At 37.1% G+C, this 21,481-nt stretch overlaps 1 protein-coding gene across 3 annotated transcripts in view; it reads right to left on the reverse strand.

Annotated features, from left to right (window-relative positions):
• Positions 1-21,481, reverse strand: part of LOC114660650 (pro-neuregulin-2, membrane-bound isoform-like) — a 228,800-nt gene that overhangs the window by 134,060 nt on the left and 73,259 nt on the right. For all 3 annotated transcript variants that reach the window (XM_028813483.2, XM_051933904.1, XM_028813482.2), the window contains exon 3: positions 15,732-15,850. In XM_028813483.2, coding sequence (XP_028669316.1) covers positions 15,732-15,850 — 119 coding nt within the window. The remainder of the gene's footprint in view (positions 1-15,731; positions 15,851-21,481) is intronic.

Consider the following 21,481-nt stretch of genomic DNA (forward strand, 5'->3'; position numbering starts at 1 on the left):
TCTTATGTGTCCAGCGCTCTCGCTTTCTCTGTCGCGCGCGTGTGCGCGCCTGTATGTATGTATGTATGTATGTATGTATGTATGTATGTATGTGTGTTTGTGTGTGTGTTGCTCGCTCGCTGCATGTGTTCCTGCAGGTATACCAGTAAGTGAATGAAAAGATGGAATGCTGGAGATAGCAACATACAACTGTCTGTGACTGAACACTGGTTTTGGCAGATACATGCATATCTTTTTGAAAGTTTGGCCCTGTGCCTCATTAATTGTCATCGCAAAGGCAAATCTAACAGGAAATTGTCTTTGTGTTAAAGTAAAACGCAAATTATCCGCGACAAACAAACTGTTTTACATGCTGCATAGCAACCCGCGGCGTAGTATACGCCATATAATCACGCTGCTCTTTTAATGTTTTTTAAGCAGAGGGAGAAAATGAACATTTGCAAAATCCGGAACGCTGCTTTCAGTAAGTACAATGCACACGCGTTTAATTTGTCGGCCACTTTTTGCCAGCCGTCTTTTCTGGTTTGGGCTGCTTTTGCAGTGTTACCGCTTATGCATATTAAATCTTGAAATCCTTCGAGTAACTAATTAACTAACTAACACCCACCCACCCAGCTTGTGAGAAAAAAATGCGCCCATTCTTTCATCATTTTGTTGCAGCCTATCAAAGACTTGCTGATCATGTTTTTTAGACTCAATATACATTGGTTTTTCACTCAGCGCGGGGGTGCGCATTCATCTCGGATTATTACATCCAGGTAGACTAATCTGCTACATGGCTGCGTTTGAAAAACCGACTTATCCCTGATGAGTTTCACCGGCATTAATGATTAGGAATCTGGTTGGAACAAAACCCTGCCTCCACAGGGGTTCACCAGGACCGAGTTTGGGAAACACTGCTGAACACAGACGAAACCGACTCAGTTGAGGAGTTGGGGCGGGCAAAGTAGTTGCAGCTATTGATTATTCAGTGTTGTTTGCCTGGGTGTCTGATCTGCTCGACGGGATCATAAATAAAAGGAAAACAATGTGAAGGCAATGTCACAGGTGATCCTGTGGTATAGCGGGTCCACAGCTCCCCTTCAAAAGGCCATTTTTAAATGAATAATCATCGCACTCACAGCGTAGCGAGGGGCGTGGAAGTGTGGCTGAAACGGTTTCCGGGTGGAGTCGTGCTGCGGGCATTTCTTCCCTGTGCAGTGTGCGAGTGAGTAAGGAGAGAGAGAAAGCCGGAACGTTAGAGTGAGCGAGAGCAGGCTCGAAGGCAATGTGTTCCTGTGGTATAGCGGGTCCATAGCTCCCCTTCAAAAGGCCATTTTTAATCAGGTGACTGATAGTAGTGGAGTCAGGCACAGAGAAGGTCAGGATTAAAAGTCAAATCGGAGGTAAAAAGCTTAGGGGTAACCGTTGATTGTAATCTGAATTTTAAATCGCATATTAATCAGATCACTAGGACAGCATTTTTTCACCTAAGAAACTAGAATCCTTACCAGGAAAAGAAAATCCGAACACATTTCTCCAGTTTTGATGTCACTACACTGGTTACCTGTGTCATTCAGAATTGACTTTAAAATTCTGCTTATGGTTTATAAAGCTTTAAATAATCTCGCCCCGGCTTATATATCGGAATGTCTGACACCTTATATTCCAAATCGTAACCTCAGATACTCAACTGAGTGTCTCCTTAGAATTCCAAGAGCAAAACTTAAAAGAAGTGGTGAGGCGGCCTTCTGCTGTTATGCACCTAAAATCTGGAATAGCCTGCCAGTAGGAATTCGCCAGGCTAATACAGTGGAGCACTTTAAAAACCTACTGAAAACACATTATTTTAACATGGCCTTCTCATAACTTCACTGTAATTTAATCCTGATACTCTGCATATCCAATTCATTATAATAACTATTCATTCAAAATCTGTACTAACCCCTACTCTCTCTTCTGTTTCCTTTTCCGGTGTCCTGTTGGTGGTGGCGTGCGCCACCACCATCTACCCAAAGCACCATGATGTTCCAACAATGATGGATGGATTAAAAGCCAGAAGTCTGTATGACCATCAGCATCAAGTGACTCCATGAAAAACCCGAACTACAAAGAGGACTATTTCATTTATATTAGGTAGAATGCCCAGAGGGGACTGGGTGGTCTCGTGGCCTGGAACCCCTACAGATTTTATTTTTTTCTCCAGCCTTCTGGAGTTTTTTTTTGTTTTTTCTGTCCACCCTGGCCATCGGACCTTACTCCTTTCTATGTTAACTAATGTTGTCTTATTTTAATTTCTTATTTTGTCTTTTATTTTTCTTCTTTTCATTATGTAAAGCACTTTGAGCTACTTTTTGTATGAAAATGTGCTATATAAATAAATGTTGTTGTTGTTGTTGTCTCGACTGTTGCAGGGCCTGCATCGGTGAAGCAGGTGAGACGCTAATGAAAAAGAGGCACAGGGCTTATTGGTTTTTAGAGACTGCTTCCTTCATTGTGTTTTAACCTCAGTTTTAAAGGATTGCGCAGCTCTCTCTGTGGCGCTGCCTGTGTGTGTGTCTCTGTCTCTCTCTGGCACTGCCTGTGTGTGTGCGTGTCTCTCTCTCTTGGGCTGCCTGTGTGTGCCTCTGTCTCTTTCTGGCGCTGCCTGTGTGTGTGCGCGGCTCTCTCTCTGGCGCTGCCTCTGTGTGAACCAAGGTTCCACTGAGATTGACTAATGAAAAGTCAACGTGGCTCAGAGCTGCATGTGGACTGTGGCACAGACAAACAGAAATGACGGCATGTTTTCCGAGACGTCGCGTCCGAGTTGGTGGGCGTGGCTCTGCAAGTTTTTGTCGTATCCAATGGTCTTAGAGTTGGTGGGCGTGGCTCCTTCCTGCGTGCACCATTGGCGTCTTACTTGTTGGCGGTTTAGTTAATCCACGCCCCTTCCGGCGTGCTTTCCATGGGTGGCTACTTGTCTTCCGGCTTAGTGAATTATATATATAGATATTGACAATGTTTTTGAGTCCTTTAAACTAGTACGCTTCAAATCTAGCCTTGCAGCAACACATTTTTTTCTCTATAGAAATTAGACATTTTGTCAGAAAAAAAACTACCCAGCACTTACTTGTCTATATCTATACTGGAATGTCTGCATAAAAATGCAGATTGTTTTTTCAGAGAATACCGACACATTTCAAGGAATTTATGATTTGATGATCTCATGGAATGATAGAAAAGGTGTTGCAATGAAAATTTCAGAAAAGGAATGGAATTTAGTCATTTACAAAATACATTCTAGTTCAAAACGTGGCATGCATGCCATAATTCAACAAATAAATTGTTCACTGTTCACATGTATGTCAAACATTCTCTAAAACATACCTAGCACAAGCTTAATGCCATTGTGCATCTGCATCTCTAGGTCACATATTTTGGGAGAATTCTGCACTTAAACCATTTTTTGAAAATGTTTTTGCATATTGCTTGAATAGCCTTACTTTTAACATCATCCTTTTAAGAGCAGTATTTGGAATAATACCAGATGGGATAATATTCTGCATTGGGATATCCCATGCCATACTATTTGCACAGAGATTATGTTCAACTGGATGAATTCTAATTATTTTTTTAACTAAGTGGGAAAGAGGAATTCTGTACTGTTTTAAAATGGAAAAAACATATTCTGTTTAAGAGGATCAATTTGTAAATATTTTAGAATTTGGTAAGAATTTATTAATATAATTATAAAGTAATCGCGCCAGATATGCCCTGAACCTTTTTATTTTATTTGGTGTTTTGTTTTACAAGAAGAACAAGTTTAGATGGGTCTATCTTGTCAACCAATTCTCAGAGTCGAATGGGGTTTGGGTGCAGTTTTATGGATTGTTTTCGGAACATATTATTTGATGGCTTTGCTTTTTTTTAGTTAATATGTTTTGTTCTTTAAATAAACAATAATAAAAAATGGACAGCACTGTCAGGCCACACTAGCAAAGAGGTCTAAAAACGAGAGGCATGATATTGTAAAGATGTATGGCAAGGAGTCTCAGGAGTAAAAAAATTACAATCTTAAATGATGTGCAGCATGGAGGATGGAGTCTGCAGCAGAGAAAATTATTAATATTTATATTTTTACATAAGAATTTGTTATTTCTATTTAAAACTCAATGTATTAGAACATATTCTTTGTATATTAGCACTATTGTATGTGTATGAAATAGCTACAATATAAGTATGGTATATTGTATAGCCAATTTGTGCTTAAAAGAAATAAATAAATAATTTGTGTATGACATTAACTGAAAGTAGCAACATCACCTCTCAGTTGTCCCATCCTTAAAAGTATTTTCCCACCTAAATATGTGTATTTATCCCCTGGTCTTTTACATATAATATTAATCTTTGACTGAGGTATTTTGATATTGCGTTAGTCACACATTTGATGTCTTTTTTGTTACATGAGCGGTATTCTAGTTTATGTGCAAATTAGTCATGGACTGATTTATGTAACCATTTAACTTTATCTTCCTCATCAGATGTTCTTAGTTGTTATTTATATTTGCAAAATTTACTGGTGTGTGTTTCACACAAGCTGCTATTACTTTGTTCTAAACACATTTTATCGAATATCCAGTACAGTATTCTTACAAACACACACAAATACATTCTTTACTTGCAAACATAATTCTGGTTATCACCAGTAGTACACTGTTCATTTATTCAGCATGACAGGATAGAAAAACTATCCAGAAGCCATTAAATCAGCCCATCAAAAAGTAAATGTTCCTGCTATACAAACGCCCAAAATCAATAGAATTGATTTTTGTGGTTTTACAACCTGGCTTGATGGCGCTTGCTGTCAAAGAAGATTTCTTGTGTAATCAAAATAATGTTTCTCTTCGCTCTGTATTTTACAAAAAGAGAATTTGTTTCTCTCTCTCAGTCCTCTTGCAGCAGGCAGGAATGGCACATAAGAGATCACTGACGCATCACTTCCAGTCTTCTTCTCATCACAAGATTCATTCTAACACTAGACCTATAAAGACTGAATAGATGCAGGAAAATCTGTGCTTCACAGACCACACACTGCTAGAACAACCCATTAAGAAGCCACCATGGCTTCATATGCTACAAACTTCATAAAAGTGAAGCAAATAATGAAACATTCAAGTAAGCTTAGAGAAAACAATTTAAACAGTGTTTTCTTATGGTATTTAAAGAGCTAATAGCTACAGTACAATGGTGGTGATGGTTTGTTATTAAAGGTGTGTGTTAACTAGGAAAATAATATGCATCTTTATTTCAAATTAATTAAATCTATTATTTTATTTTTAAACATTTCTCATATTTAAGGTATAGTGCTTAAGGAGACAATCAATTGCAAATCCTTACTAGAGAGTTATGTAAGTTTGATGAGGAATATTTGGTTTGGGGAAACATGCATAAACTATGTTTATTACAGTAGACCTAATTATATGCTCACAGGACAACATTTATATGTGCAAACAACCTGGCATATACTCTTGCAACTCAACTGATTCAGAGTAAGTCCCAGCAGCACTGGAGGCGTGGGAGTGAAAGAAGGATGGTCCTAGTTAATCTAGTCTCCAAGGTGCCCCTAGGATTAGTTTCTAGCTGGGACTTAAAACAAATTTCTTTCTGTTTATTGAACTCAAAGTTGTAGGCAGAGTTGGACAAAGATGGAATGAGAAATAAAGGGTGTAGGTTTTGCAGAAAGTTGTAGAATACACTCAGAAGGAGTGTGTTTGGTTTTGTACAGTAAAGGGAGGTGTCTCTAAAAGATGCAAAAAAGAACATGCTATTTAATTTGACCCAGAAGTTTATACAATGTGTTTATCTCTCTTTGTTTTATACATTGTGTTACTCCTTTGAATATATACTGTACCCTCTTTGTATTTTTTTAAAACTTATATATACAAACCTCTATTTGGAGGTTTCTGGCATTATTTTGAGTTTGGAGACAGCTCCAGAGCACACAACCTATCGTCCACAGTGTGTAGGGTGAAAACTGGGAGAAAGTGCAAATGCAACATGGACAGCAGATGACAATAGGATTCAAACCCAGGACGTTGAATCTATGAGCTAGTATCATATACAAATGTGCTCAGGCCACCCCATATATTTAAATTAACTTAAATTAGAATTTTATATAGTATCAATTTTATAGCTCTCTGCAATGTTTTCACATAACTTTTTCATATTGTACAGTGCTAAAGAGAGAAGATTGTATTTACTCATGCAGTTACATAATTGAAATGTCTAATTCAGCCAGGCTTTGGCAACCAGAGATGAACTGGCCTTTAGGATTATGAGATTAATTCCTGGTGGACATGATGTTGGGTCATAAGCTGTGCCAGAGCAAGTGTGCAAGAGAGACATAATGTCTCATGTGTGACCCATGATGCATGCTAAATACATATTTCCTATCACATGATTCTACTAACACCCAGGCTGTCTCACACCACCCAAACATAACTGTCTAAGCAGTGAGGTAAAAAACAGAGAAACGTGAGACACAGATGAGAGAAGAGACTGAGAAAATGTCTCTGTGAAACTGGAAAGACAGCTGAAAAAAAGGAAAAAAGAAATACATCACTCAGTTAATAACAAGACAGCAGACACTGGCACAAATCACACTGAAGGCTATTGGAGAGAAGCTGTTTCAGTGTTATAGCCATTTTTATGCTTATTAGTAAATAATGGTTTAAATAATAAGAAAATTAGAAGGAACCAAAATGAATGAATTACTATTCATTTGTTCCAATAAAATGAAGGCATTGGTTGGGACGAACCCTGAGGTTACAGTGTGTCCTCATGACTGAACTGTTGTTGCATTATACTACTTAACTTACACATCAGCAGTGAATGTACATGAATGCTGAGGCAGAGTAAGAATGTGGGTGGCTTATTGTGGTAGGTCAGTCTGGACAAACATTCAGTGCTAAGTTTTGATCCCATTCCATCCCTGTTTGTGAATGTGTTCCACCATAAATACTATGCTCTTACTGTGCATTCTTTACACAGTTTATGTGTTGTATAAAGCCATGCAACAAATCCTATTCCCCAGATTTTACATAATAAAAAACATACAATCACACATTTTCTTTCTAAATTATTATCAATGCTTACTTCCAGAAAATCCGCATACAAGATAAACAAGAAAGATGCATTGCCATAATTGTGTGCATTTGAATTGAAGGTAGGATTCTTTATCAGTGAATGAGGGAGAGATCAAATTCAAACACAAATATATAGAGTAAGTACATGGTCAAGTCAATCTAAAGTAAAGATTAAATCTTGCATCCTTGGACTTCAAGGTTCCCACTGTCTCTGTGTCACCACCTACTGTTACTTTATCAGTCTTTGGACCTTTTACTCGACTGGCATACTGAGTTTGTATTGTACATTCTAGTATTTACTTGTTGATAAGTTCAGATAAGTAAATATGGCCTAGGCTATTTAAAGAATTATATGTAAAAATAAGGATTTTTAAATCTGCTCCAAATTTAAGAACAGGATTATATGTCCATACTTTCTAGTGCTATTAAATAACCAAAGACTACAACCTTGAACAGCTCATTAACTATATATTGCATACATCTATTCTACTTGAAATAAATGCATGAAGTAACATGTCTTATTTTCCTATAATTATAATTTGGAAAAAGGTGTTAGAAGATGTTTTAAGGACACAATAATAGAAATGTCATTTCCTTTTTTATCAACTGACCTTCTGAATCCCCAAGCCTTTAGTACAAAATATTGGCCTCTGCAGTTAAGTACATCATAACTGTCATTAGCCTTAACTATTCTCCTTCTTTGCAAATATAGGTTGTCACACACATGTGTTTGGGAGACAGTTTACAGGCTTAAATAGATGCAGTTACCTGCAGAAGCCTCTAACTCTTCTTTCCTCTCAACCGGCAGAACAACTGAAGAATGCAACCAAAAACATCACTTCCGGTTCCCATCCTCAAGACCCCCACCTCTTCATGACGCCACTTCCGGTTCTAACCCTCAAGATCCCGCCTCTTCATAGCATCACTTCCTGAAAATCCGCCTATATATACCACACTCATTTTCTGTTGTATCAGTTCCATTTTGATCTCAGTCTGTAAAGATGTAATTTCCTTTGGTTTCTTTACGACAGTATATTGAAGATCCCCCCAAACTATTAATATTGTCATTGTGCTTATTTTACAAGATAAATATATGAGGATGTTTAGTGTAACTGCACCTTAAATCAATGCATTTTCATTTCAGGGCTGTGTCTATAATTTTCAAAATAATATATTCAGACTAATTATAGCTCACATCATTATCACAGTCTATTCATTTTCCATTCTGTCTCAGCGAGAGGAATAGTATTAGCAACACTCAAAGCTAGACAGGGCAGGCCACCTTGTCCCCTGCAACAGTCTTAATATTCTCCTGGGAGGTTTTCAGGTGTTTCCAGGGAAACCAAAAGATGTAGTCCCTCTAGCAGGACCAGAGTCTTTTGCTTGGTCTGAGAAAGGCCCAGATATCTCTATCTATGCTCATCAATTTTTTTTAGGTTGCCATTTGTTTCTGTCTTCACTGGCATAGGTTCAGCTCACACTAACTCAAGCCGCAACTCGAGCTGGCTTCTTTTTTGACAGGCTTCCAACAGCACTGGATACACAAGAGAGAGGTGAGTGATGTGCAACATAGTATTTCTGTAAAGAAAATGCAGGTAAAGCTTAGGGACACAAGTAGACGTCCCGGAAGAGCTGAACTACCTGGTGTCCATGCACCACTCAGGGCCATGTGATCTCTCACATCAAGGTAATACTTGTTTAATACTTAACAAACACTGTTAACAAACACAAACACTGCTGCATTTAAAAGCAAGCACTTGACAATTTAACAATTTAAAGGCCCTATTAAAGTGCTTCAGTATTACTTATAACACTGCATAAATTTCCCATTAATTTGCCACTGTTTCTGGCTTTTTATGTGCTCATTGTGACTTAGTTCCTATACAAGATAACAAACCAGGATACATCAGTCTTGTTGGTTGTTTAGACTTTTTCACATTTTATTGTACAACAGTATGAAATCAAATTATATCAAATTATATTTACTCACACTTGTTGCCATTCATCAATCAAAAACCTATAATATCAAAGTAAAAATAAGCTTAAATATAAATTAAACATTAATAAAATTAAGGTAGGAAATACCTGTTTGAATGCATTTTAATTGTCTTTACAATGTCAAACATAAAATAGGAACTAGTACAATGAATTGCCTTTGAAGTCTGAATAATTAGTTAAATTAAATCCATTTGTGTGATATTAGTGTTTCACATGGGTTGTGGCAAAATAATTATTCACATCAGGGGGGTATTTTTCGTACGTGGATTACTGGCTTAGCCGGATGTAATTGTTGACAATTTGGCCTGATCCTGGATCTGTCGGTTTTTTTAAACTCTTGCTGGAAGTGTTGTCACAGCAACACATCCAAATCCGCAAACCTGCTCGGAGCAGGTTTGTTCTGCGTAAACAAGGATTAGTTTACACACGTGATCAGTGACGGTGTGGAAGTCATCCAGTCAGGGCTTCGCCGTTCATGAATGAGCGACCAATTGATATTGGTGTGCAAATTATAGGAAGAGAATTTCATATAAAGAGGGTTTTGCGCGATCGGCAAGATCCTTTATTGCCCCCGGAGGAAATTCTGTACGAAAGATACCGCTTTAGCTGAGGGGGAATATTGTACCTCAAAGATTTATTAGCTCCGTATATTCGAAGTCAAACTCGGCGAAGTCGGGCTCTCACAACCACACAGACAGTAGGCATTGCTTTGAGGTTTCTTGCAAGCAGCACTTTTTTATATACTGTAGGCGATGCGGAACAGCTATCGAAAAGTGCAGTTTGCCAGGCAATTCGTAAAGTCTGTTTGGCTCTGAAACATTTCCTTCAGGTTTTCATTGTGTTTCCTGGACACCTGCGTGTGCAGACAATAAAAGAGGCGTTTCATGCCATTGCAGGTAGGTAATACACAGGCTAAAACACCCACAGTTCCCGGAAGAATCCCACAATCAGCCTAACATTCTCATTACCAGGATTTCCAAATGTGATTGGGGCACATGGAACTGATCAGAGTGGAGTTTGATCAAACATTATTTGGAAAGTGTACCTCTCCTCCTGATGAATAATCAGACACAGTGTCTTCATCAAATATTTGACCTTCGTTAATATCTCGTTGGTCAGACACAGGTTCAAGGGATATGACATTCCCTGCAACTGACCCAACAAAAAAGAGGGCTATATGGAACATACCTATAGCACACATGGAGGACAAATATGCAATGACCATCCTTTACCTGAAATGAAGTGACCACTACTTCCTACCACTGGTTCTGAGGAGGAGCTTCCCCCTGGAATGCCCTCAGAAACAGGGCGATGGGCATTTTGCTGGAGAGCCAACTCTTCTGCAGGGGTTAGGTCTGGACCGCGTGGACCTCCACCTGTTTTTTGCTTGTCTGCCTCCTTATTAGCTTTAAAATTAATGTTTTTTATATTATATATGATTCTTTATGTCAACAATTCTTTAAATAGTTATATACCAATATTTACCAGTTTGAAGTATATTCTTGTACTTCACTTTAACCTGTTCCCATGTTCTCCTTGTGCTCACGTTTGATCTGGAATTATGACATATTAAATAATAATTAATCTGACACATAGGAAATGAAACGCTGCATTCACTAAGTACAATGTACACTACTTAGCGTTTAATTTTTTCGGCCACTTTTTGCCAGCCGTCTTTTCTGGTCTGGGCTGCTTTTGCAGTGTTACTGCTTGTGTATATTAAATCTTGAAATTCTTCGTGTCCTTCGAATAAAAGGTCTTGCGCCGCGTGTGTGAAAAAAAATGCGCCCGTTCTTTCGTCATTATGTTGCAGCCTATCAAAGACTTGCTGATCATGTTTTCTAGATTCAATATATATGGGCTTTTCACTCAGCGCGGGCGCGCGCATTCATCTCTTATGATTAGATCCAGCTACACTAATCTAATACACAGCTGCGTTTGAAAAACCGACTTATCTGGATGAGTTTCACTGGCATTAACTCATTCAAGATGAGGCACCTGATCTCGGATGGTTTAAGCGACGTACGAAAAATACCCCCCAGTTCAATTTAAATTATTATTTATATTATTGCTAGCAATGTTTATGCAAAAACCTGGCTTCTATCCAGGATACAGACAGGAGATGGGGCTAATTAATGTTGCACATGATGTGGCATGTTTCTGTTGTCTGATTCCAGGCAATTATCTGTTTGTTTTCAATTAGACACTAAGGTAGCATTTAACACCACTGACCACCAACACTTAATTTACTATCTTGAAGATGAAGAGGAATTATGAATCCATGTCCTGATTTGGATTGAACTTGAATTCTTTATTTTAATGTGTTTGTTTCATGCTTATCTAGAATGAGCTGTACTATCCCACAGGGAAAATTCATTTGAATTTTATAGTTTTCATGACTGGAAATATTAGCAGGAGGAAGAGGGGTCATGGTGTTGAGAGACAGGGTGAGTCAGGAGGAGGATGTTGAAAGAGAATGCATTCTTCTGGTTCTTTGTGGTGGGCAAACTAGGGATGAGCAACCCTAGCTGACAGAGAGGGCCCTTCGCCTATACAGGAAGGCCCAGAGTAGCAGAACAATTTGTTTTATTACCTTTTTGTTCATCCTTCCTTTACATTTTTATGTACAATAAATCTTCCTTTTTGTAATATTTTGACCTCCTTGTGTTTTTGGGGGTTTATTGGTGTGTCTTTATTATCCATACTGTATGTTGTTATGTGTGATTTGTGACAGACGGATGTGAAAGGGAGTGAAAGGGAAGGTCTACAGGACGGTAGTTAGACCAGCTATGTTATATGGGTTGGAGACAGTGGCACTGACCAGAAAGCAGGAGACAGAGCTGGATGTAGCAGAGTTACAGATGCTAAGATTTGCATTGGGTGTGACAAGGATGGATAGGATTAGAAATGAGTATATTAGAGGGTCAGCTGAAGTTGGACGGTTGGGAGACAAAGTCAGAGAGGTGAGATTGAGTTGGTTTGGACATGTGCGGAGGAGAGATGCTGAATATATTGGGAGAAGGATGCTAAGGATAGAGCTGCCAGGGAAGAGGAAAAAAGGAAGGCCTAGGAGAAGGTTTATGGATGTGGTGAGAGAGGACATGCAGGTGGTGGGTGTAACAGAACAAGATGCAGAGGACAGAAAGGTATGGAAGAAGATGATCCGCTGTGGCAACCCCTAACGGGAGCAGCTGAAAGAATAAGAAGAAGACTGTATATTGTTATGTGCAAGGTGATAAAATGCTTGTCCAAAAACAGTAAAAACAAAGGAAATGGTCTAAGAAATGAAGGGATATACTCAAAGGGTAAGCCAGAAGAATAATGTGACAGGCAGCCGGGTCCCATGCCCGGCTGGGACGCCCCTGCTGCATATTTTCCAGGGGAGCAACCATGGGCTCCTCAGTACCTCCCCCGGGACGCTTGGTGGCAGCCTCCCTGGGTGACGATGGTGCCTCAGTTTCCTGCAGGGCTCCATGGGAGATGGAGTTCTTCACAACCCTGTGGGATCTGGGGTGGCCACCAGGGGGTGCTGCATGGATCCCAGAGCAAACCTGGACACCTCTACAGCCCCGCCCGGAAGTGCAATTAGCAACAGGTGATCAAGCACCTGGAGCACTTCCGGGTGGGCTATAAAAAGGGCCAGCATCCACCACTCAGGAGCCAGAATCGGGAGGATGAGGACGAGGTTGCCTGGGAGGAGTGGTGCCAGAGGAAGGATTGAATTGGTCTTAAGTGTTTTATTTGGGACTGTGTTGTGGCTGGAGGGATTACAGGGAAGACATGCCCTCCAGCTGAAGAAGAATAAAACTGCTTATATGTTTTTACACGTGCCTCTGTGTCAGTCTGTGCCGGGTCGGGCGCTATATAGCGCCTTTTACAATAGTTACGAGCAAGCTGTATACTCAAAACCAGGTAATCAAAGAAAAACTGATCATCAAGTTCAAAACAGGAAGCCAAATATAAAGCCAGAAAGCCAAAACAAAAGTCCTGGCTATCTAATATCTAATCTCTAAATAGCTAGCGTGAAGAATCAAGTTTGTTCTTAATAGTTTTTCTCCAAGGCTTGGACATTAATGATAGAAATGAAAGGCTAAGTAGAATTAGAAAAGGACCAGGAGATGGGAAACACAACAATCAAAAGACAAAATGAGTGCTAAGTTCAAAAACAGGAGACAGAAAGTAACTAGCAGTCCACGACTAAATCAAAAGCCCAAGTCAAATTTCACCCAAAGATCCTAGCACCACAACAATCCTCTGCTTATATCCACTATTTTAGTAAACTGGGAAGTACTGTATATGATGCTAATCTTTTTACTGTTGTGACATTACATTCCTGTTAAGGCAAGGTGTGCCAAGAAGTATTGTTAACAGTCAAAGAAACTGAGAGATGCAAGAGTTCACAATGCCACAAACAACAAGCACTAAACAAATCCGAAAATGGTAAGAACAGATCAATACAAAAATAACAACAATAACAAAGAATGGCTTAAAACTACAAAACTACAAAATAAAAATACAAAAATAATCAATTCATCATGGCCCAAGTCTAATATTTAGAACACATGCATGCCCTATTAATTGTATATGATCCAATGATGCTGGTTAGCTTGTTTATTATTGAGATCAGAGCTAATGGAAGAGAAAATCACTGCAAGATCCAAACCCTACAGAACAAGCTACACTGCTGCTGGTACCCCTGCCTACTGCCCTTCCAATACATGCAGCAAAGTTACAGTACATATTACAACCAAGTGGCCCCTGCATTTTCACACTGGCATACATAAGACCTCCCCTGCTGCCAGTGTGGACTGTATTCATCTCTGGAAAATGGAAGGTGACCCATAAAATTTACTAGGGTTATGTTAAATATGCTACAGTACTAGATTAGATAAGTTTGAATGGGACAAGGAGATTACTGGAAAGATTCTGTTTCTTAAGAATGGTAAAGGAGAAGAGAAGCAAAAAACATGGTCAAGAACAAAGCATGATAATAATTCCAGCTCCCTTAAGAAACAGTCTAGGAAAAAAATCTGCAAAAGATGGAAGGCACACATTATCTCTGAAAAATCAAAAACATAACTGCTCTGATGTAAAGGGAGATGAAACTCAAAAAGAGGAGTCTGGCTCAGCTTGTATTGGAATCTACTGCATTTATGTAGATATAAACACTAAATAAAATAGGTTTATATCTTAATCTTCTACATGCAGGTGAGTCTCAAAACACTGAAAAAGGTCTCAGTAATCAAGAGTCAAGCACTAGAATAACCGGCCTATTACTCTTTTGTTAAAGGCTGATCAAATTGTACTCTATGTCTGCTTCTTCAGGTGGAATTATCATTGAAGTAATTTTCTTTGTATAGTATATCAAATTAAATGTTGCATTGAAGAAGGCAAAAATTCCAACATAAAATTTCCGCAAAGGAACTCCTGATATAATTTTACTTTTAATCCAGAAATGAAAACATAAACTCACTGGACACACTACCTGGGACTTGAGTTGGAGCCGGATATCTGTAACAGTATGCATTATGAAACCTGTCTGAACCACCAGAATTCTGCCAAAACTGTAAGTTGCTACTAGTACTTATGTACATTATATAAATATAAAGGAGAATCTATGCACTAAATCTGAGATCTTCTGAATCAATCAATCTATAAATACACTGGGAGAACATGGAAACTCCATGTAGATCTTGGCACAGTGAGGCAGAAATGACAGCCTTACTCTACCACTCTGCCTATTTTAAAACATCTGTAATGAGCTTACTAAACTTCATCTTGAACAAACTTAGGTTGAAAATCTATTCAAGGCATCTGCAAATCATGTAGTTATCATTATATGTCCAAAAATAACTGATTAATAGACAATAATGGTTTTAATGAAAATCAGATAACTATACTAACTATAAATTGGTTTACAGATATCCTGCCTTCATTTGAGGATATCTCTAACTAATTTAGAGTTATCTTTAAACAGTCAATGTATCTTTAAATGATAAGTTGTTTTGTCATAAATATACAGTTGAAGTATAAAATGACACTTTAATGAGCTTCAGCAAAAATAAAAATCACTATTTAATCTTTTCTTAAACGTAGCACTGTGTCTGTGCACAACAGTTGAGTATTATTCTTTTATTTTTACATGTTTATTATCTTGGCTGTTTGTATCAGTGTTTGCAGCTTCTATTTGAGGGTTCTTTGGTCTTAGTACTGAATTTTACTCAATTAAGATAAAGCACTGCAAGTTTGAATACTCAAATATTTCCTTTTTGAGATTTAAGACTGAAAATAATAGAGCTATAAATGATTTCCATTTTTCAAAAGCAGTTGTTGGCTTCTTGAAAATCTGACAAATACAATTATAACCCTTTAAAAATAAACCATAAAGTACACTGGTGAATCTTTTGTCCTAAGCACTTTGTTAATAAGTGCTTGTTGTTTGGCACACTTAAAGAAAATTTCTACTCAGTCTAAAATATTTTCATCATTACATGATGATATTTTGGAAGATAAAATTAAGCCTTCATTGAATAAGTGTGCTTTTTCTGAACTTTATTACACAACCAAATGCAGCATCATGATACCAATTCTAAAACAAAAGGAGGAGTTTAGGGAAACAACAATACTCACCACTCTGAACAGTGACAAAGCTCTTTGATGAATTACTTCCTACAGCATTCTCTGCCTCACAAGTATACTCTCCTGCATCTGAAGCCTTAACTTTTGTAATTTGCAGCCTGGAGTTTCTCCTGCAATTAAATAAATTTTAAATTAACAGTTTGTTTTAATACATAATACATAATAACTGCTAATACAAAAAGACAAAAACTATTGCAAAATCACTATTAATGGTACCCTATGAAAGGAAAAAAGCAACTGAAATAAGTTTTCCATCTAGCTATTAATATTAGCTTAAATACAATAATTCCTTAATATTTTAAAAAATAACTAAGAACTTGGAAAGGAACTGATTTATTGTTTGACACTAAAAGTGACAGTTAATTTAAATATTTTAATTCCAATCTGAAGATACACAGAAGCAAAAACAGCTCTTTGGGAATTGATAAACTGTAACATACACTCAGTCTGTTGTATGTTTTACCACTAAGAAATCTGTAATCTTGCCCTGTCCTTGAACAACTCATACAAACAGCCTCTTAATGCAGGGCAGAAACTGTATACCACACTGCGATCCTTGTAGCAGGCCCTGTAGCTCTGATCTTCTGCCTTGTAGGTCAACTGCAGTTCCCTTTCTAAACCCATGCCATGTTTTTATTAATTAGGACAGCTTCACCATTTTTGTGTAATTATTGAGTTCAAACACTGTTTAGCTTGAGGCTGATAACATTGGTTCTTCACAATAATAATCTGCAGTTAATGTTAGTTCAGTCAATTCAGTCTTATATATGCTTCCGTTCTTTTTCAGACAAGTTACTTTTTTTTGTATTTTTATTGTTCACTTACCTAAAGCAGCATGAGACAGGTGCTGCATGCATGCGCACCCTTTCCATAGAGTTGTGTTGATGATCTGATCAGCTGTCGGACGCGTAAAAAATGATGAAATACAAAATATATAGAGGTTGGTGTAAGTGTAGTAAACTAATTTGTAATTGAAGCTGCACAGAAAGTTTCACTGTTTTAAGATTGACAAATGTGCAGATGGGAGTGTTTGAAATTGGAGATAATGCAATGAAAACCGTCTTGATACATTTCTTTCAAGTATAAGTGTGCAAATATCAACAAAATCAGTCCATGAGGAGCTGAGCTGTTTCATGTGGACAGACAGACAGACAGACAGACAGATAGACAGACATGACTCTTGTAGTAGGTGCTTCCCATATTATATGTGGATATACCTAAAAACAAACAAACAAAACAACACAAGAGAAAGCGATCGGCTTGTTGTTGTCAACATTTGCTTCAAACCACACAGAAAGCAAACACAAGGTTTAGTTTTTAAATGTAACTATTTCTAATAATTTCTAATCATGAATTTTAAAGGAATTACTAGTCCAAGTACACCTCCTGGAGCCAGGTTTTTACATAGAATCCCTTGTATCATGTATGGAAATGACAGCTGCAGCACATGCTGACTGAAACAGAGCATAAATAAGTTTCCAAACAAAACAAACAACAGCACAGTTGTGGATTCCAAAACACATTGTCTTAAAATTCTTAGCATTGTAACAAATTGCTAAGGCCAGGTGATTTTTAAATTAAGAAATTATCACAATAAATTAATTAATTCATTTATTTTCTACAAATATTTAGTAAAAGACGTAGTCTTCTAGGGATGAGGCCTATTCCAGCAAGATGAGGTACAAGGCATAAACTGGCCCAGGTTGGGATATCAATTTATTAAAGGTCACTTTCAAACACACACACACACACGCACACACACACACACACACACACAAACTCATAATGAGCCAATTACATTCACTGATTAACTAAATGTGCATGGTTTTATGTTGTGAGAGGAAACTGAAGTTCTCTAAGAAACCATAGTGGATGAGCAGGATAATAACAAAAAAAAATCAGTGTGATATTATAATGTAGTAAATTCTTTTACTAGCAACTGATTAAATGATGCAAACTCTATGTGGAATCAAACTTGGATCACTGGAGCTATCAGACAGCAGTAAAAACAACTGTATCAATGAGCCCACCTATTTTAAAATCAAATATAGTTAAAATTCATCTCTTCATAAAAAGGCATTCAAATAGGGTAAATCTAGTATACTTGAAAAAATTTAAGTCTAATTCGATAAGTTGAGCATCTTCTTTACATTTAATCTTAGGAAGTTAAACTAAAATAACAAACTTAAACCTACTTAATCCCAATGGAAACATTAAATTCCTTTGCAGTACTTCAGCATCTTGGATCATGAGCTTCTGTAGACTCATTGCTATGTCATATTAAAGTTCTCTGTCAGTCATTACAATGTTAAAAAGCAGCAAATGGAAAAGTAAATTTAAAAGACACATGAAAGAAGTTGCTGAGTTCTATGTCAGGCAAAATAATAAATCATTTTACTGAAATATTTCCAAGAACTGGGTTATTTTAGAAAAATCTGTTGTACTGATCGTAATACAGTAACACTAATTTATGAAAGTGTCGGTTTAAAATATGTTACATATTTACAATAAAGTTAAATGCAATTTTAACAGAAGGTTGAATAAAAATGTTATAAATATTGAGGACCATTATACTGAGGAAATACAAATCCACATTTATGCATGATCAGTGCTGCCAGACAACACTGATACACTATAAAGAAATAATTATTTAATAACTGCTATGTTCTTCTAGACCATTTATGTATTAATATTTGGTAGTAAATATTTTGATGCCATATGAAAAAATCAAATTAAAAATGCATATTCCCTTATAGATTGTAGAGTGCAAAAACATATATTCCTGGCTTGTTCTCTGGGGAAATGTGGTGTAGCATACTCAGATTCTCACATCTGTTATGGGCTTTCCTAATTTGACATTGCATTGTAACAGCCTTTAATTGTTAATATGTGCTCATACTGCTACAAATCCCTTCGTAATCAAAGTCAAAATTTGTATAAAATATCGATCAAAATCCATCCTGGGTATGACGTTAATCTGCATCCAGCCCTGCATGTAGGCCCTCCAACCTGCAGGGAAAAAACCTGGGGGTTGGTGGCACAATTGGCACTTCAGCCACCATAAAAAACCTTACACTGTTCCATTCCATCCAAACTAGTGTGGTGCTGAGGTGTCACCCGTTGCATGGCTGCACTTGGGTCCTAATCTGGGATCCTGAGTTGCTTTGTAAGTGCAGCAATGCGCTGTATCAGCATGTGCTCCTAAACTCTCTCTCTCTCTCATTCAAAAGCTATAAGCAAGATCTGTAAACAAAGAAAAATAAAACATTTATTGTAGAAACTCATATTGGAGACAATGCTTGCTGAATTGCGGCCTTTTGCTGTTTTTGCTTGGATCAGACTATAATCCATTTTAAGCAGCAAAAAATAAAAGTGATATTTCCAAGTACAAAAATGTAAACATGGCCAAATTGGGCTCAAAAATTAAAATAAAAAATATTGCAAACCAAGTTTTCTTAAACAAGGGGTCACCACAAAAAGCATACCAAGGACAAAACTGGGACGGTAACACTATAGATGCAAACACACAAATAGGAAATAAATGTTACCAATGAAACACTGTGCTTGACAAAAAAGCAAACATGGCCAGTGATTGTCCACTCACTGTAACTGACTTGCCCACAATAACAAATTTCAGTACTTGTCTTTATAGGGTTAAGTATCAAAAACATTAAAATCAGAAACTAAAATAAAGAAGAAATCACAAGTGAATTAAAAAGAAACTAAAACAATATTTTTTAATAAGCCATATTAAACATAATTGACAGAGGCAAAGTCCCTAAGAGCTAAACAGACCCATACTTAGAATAAAAGGCCATAAATCATTCAAAAATACCTTGAGGTCATTATTAAAAGGAGAACCAGAAGTTAGTCTTGGAAAAAACAGTGGTAAAAAGGCTAAAGTGCAAAATAAGGATTAAATAACTGTTTGACAATGTAAAAAGAAAAGCTTGTCGATATATATGTTTGTGTTGTTGGTAATGGAAATTTCAGAAAGAACCAAAATTTGGGACATTTTTCTTAATACAAAGATAAAATTGCAACATGCTCAATATGCAAAACTGAATTAGCATTTCATAGCAGTGAAACATGTATGCTTGAGCATATGAAAAGGAAACATCCGGATATGGAAAAAGTATATAGAATAGTAAGTAGAACTAGCCTCCTCATCCCCATCCTGTGGTTACTACAGCTGCCAAGCAGAAAACTGAAAACAATCAACCTTTCTTCAAAAAGTTACTATTAGAAAATTCAAATTGAAAGTTTACCATACCAATCAAGCAGGTGTGGAAATGTTTATAATTTGAATGGTCAGAGTGGTTTCTCAGTATAAAGTACCCTTACGAAAAACACTGAAGCACATCATATCGTATCAATTTATACTAGTCATTTGAACAGGTTTCTAATTAATCATAAGTATTTAGTGATCGTTAATTTCTCTTAGCCTAAGGTTAGTAGAGTTGAAGTTAAACATGATATGCTATTGGTGGCATGCCAACTGCCTCAGGAAAGCATCCTAGCTGATTGAATCACAGTCTCAAAATGTGGCTGCACCATTTTTCAGTTGTTAGGGTGGGCATGAACACTGACAAAGAAAACCCTGAGTTATTCAGACATCATGGGTAACGCTTTCTTGTCTCCCTGTCCTTAACTTGAATTCATGACCACTTTCACATTTTTTTCACCAGCAGATATCACCCACTTTACACAAGGCTATTACGAGTCAGCCTTCATAGGTGTGAAACAGTGAATTCACCAAGCCATCTTATAATACTATAACACAAAATTTTGTATAGAGCTGCAAATTTTTTTGTGAGGAAGAGTGGAAATGTAATGATTTGAGGGGAATTTCCAGTGAAGCTGACAATGTTTTTCTGTCAGTTATACTCCTGAAAGTTAGGTCCAGTATATGATCTATAGCTAAAGTTCAGTGGAGGCAATCATTTAAGAAGTAATGCATTACAGCTAGTTAAACATTAAGAAACATGTCTTTTTATAGACTTTCACTGTTACTATTCCATCCTCTGATTAGTCTATTCAGAAAGCAGCACCTCAGCTGTTGCTAACAGAAAAAAAAATAGAACATACCCAACGTTTAAAAATATGTCCCATCCATATTTATTCCAAAGTTAAGGATAAGTTTGGTATTTTTCATATCAAAGGTTTACTTTACAATCATGATATATTAATAATTTGTCACATTAAATTGCGTTCTAAAGTGAAGCCTTTTTAAATAAATTTTAAATATACATCATCTGTTTTTGGAGCTTACAATGGGGAATAAGGAAACCAATACCCAACATGATAAAAAGGCTTAAACTTACCAAATATGACATTTTTTTTACTGCAAGAATGTCATTGAATAGTAATTCACACCTTGAGATTGCACAAATATTGTAGAACAGTATTTCCAAAAATAGCAAAATTTGAAACTTGAAGGTACTCTGTTACGCAATAGGCAAGTGTCAAATGATGAATCACATGCGGATAATGTGAAGTTATGGCCACTCAGAAAGAGTTGCCATGCACCTACAGCTGGAAAACTTAAGAAGTATCTCGGGATGAGCCGACTTTGTTATGTGAGGTTTCAGTATGTGCAACAGAGGAGGACGAATTTTCAGCTATTATCAATCATGGGGTTCTGGAGACACTTTTGTCTTTTCCAAAATTAAACTGAAAGAAATGATCAAAACCATGAAGGACTAAATGGGCAGTGTTTATTAGAGTAAGTTTGCTATTTG

Source organism: Erpetoichthys calabaricus, chromosome 11 (assembly GCF_900747795.2).
Source record: "Erpetoichthys calabaricus chromosome 11, fErpCal1.3, whole genome shotgun sequence".
Taxonomy (NCBI): domain Eukaryota; kingdom Metazoa; phylum Chordata; class Cladistia; order Polypteriformes; family Polypteridae; genus Erpetoichthys; species Erpetoichthys calabaricus.